Source organism: Theropithecus gelada, chromosome 20 (genome assembly GCF_003255815.1).
Source record: "Theropithecus gelada isolate Dixy chromosome 20, Tgel_1.0, whole genome shotgun sequence".
NCBI classification, from domain to species: domain Eukaryota; kingdom Metazoa; phylum Chordata; class Mammalia; order Primates; family Cercopithecidae; genus Theropithecus; species Theropithecus gelada.
The window spans coordinates 24,658,788-24,665,195 of record NC_037688.1 but is presented as its reverse complement, the minus strand read 5'-3'; the positions used below and the strand labels follow the sequence as shown (position 1 = coordinate 24,665,195).

Genomic DNA, 6,408 nt, shown 5'->3' with positions numbered 1-6,408 from the left:
CTGCCTGCCCATCCGCATTCCTCAGGGATCTTCCCCATTTGCAGGCCTGGCCTGCCCCTCCTCTACTCAAGCCCTTGGTAGCTCCCTGTCAGCCTGGGGGCGGGGTCCCAGGTTTGCCCCAGGGCTCTAGCCCCTCTGAGCCCTTTGAGCCCCACAACCACACTGGGCTTTCTCTCACCTCTGAGCCTGAACACTTGCCCTTCCTTTGGCCTCAAACATGCTGTTCCCTTCTATCTGATTTGGAATACTGGTTGGAATTTCATTTCTTCCTTTCTTTCTTTTTGAGAGGGTCTTGCTCTGTTGCCCAGCCTGGGGTATAGTGGTGCGACCTTGGCTCACTGCAACCTCTGCCTCCTGGGTTCAAGCGATTCTCCTGCCCCAGCCTCCTGAATAGCTGGGATTACAGGTGTGTACCACTACCACCCAGCTAATTTTTGTATTTTTAGTGGAGACGGGGTTTCACCATGTTGGCCAGGCTGGTCTCAAACTCCTGAGCTCAAGTGATCCACCTGCTTTGGCTTTCCAAAGTTCTGGGACTGTGGGTGTGAGCCACCACGCCTGGCCAGAATTTCATTTCCTTGCTGAGTGAGATGGTCTCCCCTTCTCCTCTGCTCCCATAGCCCCTTCCCTGCCCTTTGTGTAACTCTCACCTGTTCACCACCCATATCCCTCCCAACACATAGTGCTTAACTCACCACCATTGCTCCCCAAAGCCTAGGACGGCACTAGAGACAGCACAAGCACTGAATTGGTATTTGTTGCATGGATACATGAATTTATTAATTCAACAAGGATGGATCGTCATGTAGGTGGCTTTGGTGACTGGGTGGGGACAAGGGGAGATACTGTATAAGCTATAGCCAGGGCCTGCCCATGGCAGCAGGTGGCTGGAGGGAGAAGGCCACATCACCTCCAGCATGCTGGGTGCTGATTTTAATGGCCTGGCAGTGAGGTGCGTGCATGGCAGAGCCTGCAGAAGAGGTAATGCCGAGAGGGCAGCTCTGCCCACCTCTAATTATTGCTTGAGTCTCTCTGGTAGTGTCAGCTACCTGCCCCAGGGAGCTCAGTCTCCTCCATCACAGTGTGCGCTCCAGGTGGGGCTGCCACCACTGCCAGTGGGGAAGACCAGAGGAGGTTCCCAGGGGTCTTTGGGTCTTGGAGAGCAGAGGCAGCCCCAGGCTTGGACCCTGCTTAGCTCCTGTCCTTCCTGTCCCCAGGGCAGCTGAAGGGTGCCCCAGACTCCAGGGTCCCATCCAGAAGCCTCCAGGGTGACCAAGGAGCAAACTGGCTGAAGGAGGGTCCCCAGCACCCCCCAGGGAGGGAGCCTCAGATGGTTTGGTGTCTGCTGACGTGGAAGCCCTTGGGAAGATGGTGCCCTAGTGGCCGGCTAGGCAGGTGGGCAGCTCAGGCCCGGAAGGAGGCCTTTACCACGCGGCCCTTCAGTGGCTGTGGTGGCCGGAAGTTGTTCACCATGTGGATCCTCTCATCGTCCTCTGAGGTAAAAAGCAGGCTCCGGAACTTCCCCATCTTGAGGAAGCAGAAGGGATGCTCAGGGCAGATTGGGGGTGCTGTGGACCTCTATGACCCCGATGCATCATCTGGCATACCTGCCCAGCCAACTCTACCCTTCCCTCCTCCTTCCCTTAGGGTCTGTCCCTACTCTTCCCCACTCATTCTTCTCTGTGGGACCCTCATTTACTTACTCACTAAAGAGCCTGGGCTCTGCTTCACCTAGTTCTAGTTCCAAGACCATCTAGCTAAGACTTATCAGCAAATGTAGCATTCAGATTCCAACACAGTAGCCGGGGGGAGGGTCCCAGGATCCAGGTATCCTCCCCCCACCAGCCAGTGTCTAGGTTCTGGTGATTAACAATCAAGCTAACTCCCAACCAAGAATCTGTACATTTATTAGTAAAAAATGGGGAGGAACCTTGAAGGTGTGATCACAGGCTGTGGGGTGCTAGTTGGAGAGTCACACTGCCTGGGGTGAGCCCTGAGTGCCACGTCCCTCCATCTGGCCCTCTGAGAGGACTCACCTGCCTTTCAGAGATGCAGATGGGCTCCCGGAGCACAATCCAGGTGACACTCTCGCTGAGCGGGGGAGTCGTCAGAGAGCCCGGGTAGGTCCAGTAGTGCCGGCTGGCAGGCAGGAGGCACTTGGGGTTGAAGCAGCTGAACTGGGCTTTGGTGCCCTGGAGCAAGGTGGGGGAACCCGGGAATCAGCACAGACCTCCCACTGGGACCAAACCAGCAACTTCTCCACCCATTTCTTTCTTTCTCTTTCTCTTTTTCTTTCTTTTTTCCTTCCTTCTTTCCTTCCTTCCTTCCTTCCTTCCTTCCTTCCTTCCTTCCTTCCTTCCTTCCTTCCTTCCTTTCCTTCCTTCTTTCTCTCTCTCTCTTTCCTTCCTTCCTTCCTGCCTCTCTCTCTTTCTTTTTCTTTTTCTTTTTTTTTTGAGGCAGAGTCTCACTCTGTTGCCCAGGCTGGAGTGCAGCGGCACGATCTCGGCTCACTGCAACCTTTGCTTCTTGGGTTCAAGCAATTCTTCTCTCTCAGCCTCCCGAGTAGCTGAGATTATAGGCATGCACCACCACGCCCAGCTAATTTTTGTATGTTTAGTAGAGACAGGGTTTCACAAACATGTTAGCCAGGCTGGTCTTGAACTCCTGACCTCAAATGATCCACCCACCTCGGCCTCCCAAAGTGCTAGGATTACAGGCATGAGCCACCATGCCCGGCCTTCACCCATTTATATCAGCAGGATTTAGGCCTCTCTATGTCCATTGATGCAAACTGTGGGCAAATGTCTGTAATCCCAGATACTGTCTTCCAGCTTAAGCCGGGCCCTCTCCATCTGTTTGCTTGTGTGTAAAAGCTGTGGCTCCTGGAGGTATTTGGCCATGATGTTCCCTCCCTTGCCTTCAGCTGCCCTCAGTGACATTGCCTATTAGACCACCATTAATGTGACAAGCATCTTATCAATTCTATACCCAGCCATGCTTCATGCTGGGCACTCAGGGGGCTGCTGACCCCAATGAGGAATCAGGTGCAGGGCCCTGCTGGTGCTGCCCTCCTCCTTGGTCTCAGCAAGGGTTTACTCCCAGAATGAAGGAGTGGATGGGCCCAACTTGTGAGCCAGCCTCTTCGTCTCTCCCCATCAGCTGCTCGGGTCAGGGGCATGGACTTTACCTTGAACCGGACCATGTAGAGTGCATCTGTCAGACGATTCATGCTGGGGTGCTCGTCTCCTGTCTGTCAGGGAGAGGGTAGTATGAGTCCAGCACCCACTGTGTTCCAGAACTAGGGGCAGTGCCAGGCCTCCCATGCTGCTCCTGGCCCCAGCAAACCACCACTCACCTCCAAGAAAACACCAACCACAGCCAGGCCATCAGGCGCTGAGGCTGCCTCCCCAAAAGTGCTGTACTTCTTGGCATTCCAGTGAACCAGATGAAGCTATGGGGCAACAACAGGACAATGCTTTGTGCCTCCCAGGGGCAACGGGAACTCTGAGCCAGGCTCCCCTCACTCCCACCAGACTCCTGGCCTCTTTGCAGGAAAGGGAAGCTGTCAAGCCTCCAAGGATTAGGATGCTGGGGGCCCAGGGGAGCCCCAGAGGGTCATAGGTAGCATCCACCCAGCTCTGGGCCCAATTCTTTTCTGAACTCCAGGGGACCCAAAGAGGAATCTGGCCCAGGCCCTGCTTTGCAGGGAACGAGTTGTGAAATCGATCATGAACATCCAGCGTGACACCTCCTTGAGGAGGTGGTGCCTACAGCTGAGTCCAGAGAATAAGCAGAGGGTTATCAGAGGGAAGCCTTGGGGAAGGGCATTCCAAGCAGAGAGAACAGCACAGGCAAAGCTTGGTGGTATGAAGGAGCCAGGTGTGGACAGGGACAGGGGATTTGTCATGCAGCTCAGTGTATGAAGAGATGAGGGGAAAGATGAGGCCAGGCAAGGTTAGCTCATGCACAGCCTTGAATATCGGGCTCAAGCCTTGAAGGGCTGTCAGCAAGGCTGCAGTGGGACTGGATAGCCCTTCAGAAAACTCCAGGATGTACAGACCAGAAAGGACAGCAGTGGCCAGGTTCAGATGGAAGACCCTGTGCTGGGGGTGGGTAGAAAGTATCTCTCCCAAAGGCCCCGGGTGCTTCTCTTCCCCCTCTCCAAGGCCCCACCCCAGGCATCCTTAAGCCCCTGACTACCCAGGCCTGCGTTCCTTCCCATGTAGCAGAGGGATTCAAGTGGAGGGCCCGTACCTCGCTGGGGAAGGACTTGCCATCCACCGTGTGCTCAGAACCCACATCGTGCTTCTTGCCCCAGTGGAAGTGAAACTGCTTGAGGCGGTAGGGCCCTTCCAGGGGGCCCCCAGTCACCACTGTGGGTAGAAGTGGGGCGAGTGGCAATGAGTAGGAGAGGACCGACAGCCCAGTGCCAGGGCCAGGGCAGCAGCCCAGGAAGGGACATATATATAAATATACATATATATATATATTTTTTTTGAGTCAGAGTCTCACTCTGTCATCCAGGCTGGAATGCCATGGCTTATTATAACCTCAACCTCCTGGCCTCAAGCCATCCTCCTGCCTTGGCCTCCAGGGTAGCTGGGACTATAGGCATGTGGCACCACGCCCAGCTAATTTTTTTTTATTTTTTTTAGAGATGGGGTCTCTCTATGTTGGCCAGGCTTGTCTTGAACTCATGGGCTCAAGCAATCCTCCTGCCTTGGCCTCCCAAAATGCTGGGATTACAGGCATGAGCCACTGTGCCAGCTGAGATACATTTTTACTTTTTGTGTGTGTGTGTTTTTGTTTGTTTATTTGTTTGTTTTGAGATGGAGTCTCACTCTGTCGCCCAGGCTGGAGTAAAGTGGTGGCACAATCTTGGCTCACTGCAACCTCTACCTCCCAGGTTCAAGCATTTCTCCTGCCTCAGCCTCCCAAGTATCTGGGATTACAGGCACCCGCCGCCACATCTGGCTAACTTTTTGTATTTTTAGTAGAAAAGGGGTTTCACCATGTTGGCCAGGCTGGCCTCGAACTCCCGACCTTAGGTGATCTGCCCACCTCGGCCTTCCAAAGTGTGGGATACATTTTTCATTTGGAAAATTCACTGGGCTGACTGGGCTTGGGTTGGTCCCCACTGCCCTCTAGACCCCTGTCCCTTGAGCTGGGCCAAGGCAGAAATCCCGACAGCCCACAGGTGACAGAGGAGTCTGGGACTGACAGAGGACAGCTCTCTATCTAGCTGTCCTCCCTACCCCTGCCCGATTTCCCATGGAGGGTGGGACCCTGCCTCCCAAGACCCCCATTACCACTAACAATTAGGCCTCCCATGTCTGAAACCCTGATCTAGGGCTAGGTTGAAAAGACTATTTTGTTTAGCCTGCATAGTATCCCATGAGGGACAGAACTTACTATTATCCATATTCTATAAAGGGGGAAGCTGAGGCACAGTGATGGCAAGGCATTTGCTCAGGGTCACACAGCAAGGCACTGAACTAGGGTATGAACTTGTATCTCTTATGTCCAAAGCCCAAGCTACTAATCACCAGGTAACACTACCTCCCTAAAACCTTGAGCCTTCTTTAAACTTTGTGCTTTTCCAGAAGAGGAAGGTAGCTCCTGAGGCTCTCTACCTTCCTGGACAGGCCCAGGTGCCCCCCGTGCCATCTCCCCCAGAAATGGATTCTTCTGAGGGCCCCACTTGTGCTGGTTTTGTGACTTTCTTGCCTTGATACCCGGTGAGCTGGGGCCACGCACGAGGCCTCCTGGGACTGATACAATTTCTCGCTGAAAGGGATCTGGAAGTGGAAGGAGCCCCAGCTAGGCTTGAATGTGAACTCCTGGATCAGATAACAGCCCAGGCTCAGAGTTACACTAGGCCCCTCCATGATGGGTGACCAGGGTAGGGCTTTGGCCCTGTGGCCTCCACAAGCAAGAGGACAGGACAGTCCAGAAGTCCCTCCTTCTTGCCTGGTCTTATCAAAGAGGCAAGATGTGTCCTGGGCACTGGTTAGGAGTCTGGGGGTGGTAGCTGTGGGTGGGGCCTCAATCAGGCTGCCCAATCCCTGGCAGCAGGAGCCGCTGAGCCCGCAGTCTGAGCAATCGGATAGGTCTGCAGATGCCACCCTCTAAGCATGCCTCACCTGGGACCCCATAGTATGGGCTCCTGGAGAGGGAGCTCCCTCCTTAACACCCCTTGACCTTGGACCCCTTAGCCTCCTCCCCCAGTTCACACACAGAATGTGCTGCCATTCACGAGGCACTCAATGTGTGTTTAGCACATTCACGGGGCACTCATTGTGTGCTTGGCACTCTGCTGGCATCAACCCATCTGACCTCCCGACTGACCCACAGTGGGTGAGTGGCAGAGCCCCACCATCTCATTCCTCTTTTCCCTGGCTTCCTGCA

The 6,408-nt window shown here is 54.4% G+C and overlaps 1 protein-coding gene across 1 annotated transcript; it reads right to left on the bottom strand.

The window, feature by feature from the left end:
- Positions 1 to 752: 752 nt before the first annotated feature.
- On the bottom strand, positions 753 to 5,888 carry CA7 (carbonic anhydrase 7). The gene is made up of 6 exons (XM_025371445.1): positions 5,702 to 5,888; positions 4,255 to 4,373; positions 3,356 to 3,451; positions 3,188 to 3,250; positions 2,037 to 2,192; positions 753 to 1,527 (listed from the first exon to the last, which is right to left on the bottom strand). Exons 1-6 carry the CDS (start codon positions 5,886 to 5,888, stop codon positions 1,405 to 1,407), a joined length of 744 nt encoding a protein of 247 aa, XP_025227230.1. The 3' UTR covers positions 753 to 1,404.
- Between the last annotated feature and the right edge of the window lie 520 nt (positions 5,889 to 6,408).

What these genes read in the sequence shown, in the direction of transcription:
- CA7 (XM_025371445.1), bottom strand. Translation starts at nt 5,888, where the DNA reads ATGGAGGGGCCTAGTGTAACTCTGAGCCTGGGCTGTTATCTGATCCAG. An exon ending in GCAAGTCCTTCCCCAGCGAG is followed by an intron (nt 3,452 to 4,254) that starts GTACGGGCCCTC and finishes GTTGCCCCATAG; the next exon opens with CTTCATCTGGTTCACTGGAA. An exon ending in TCTACATGGTCCGGTTCAAG is followed by an intron (nt 2,193 to 3,187) that starts GTAAAGTCCATG and finishes ACCTTGCTCCAG; the next exon opens with GGCACCAAAGCCCAGTTCAG.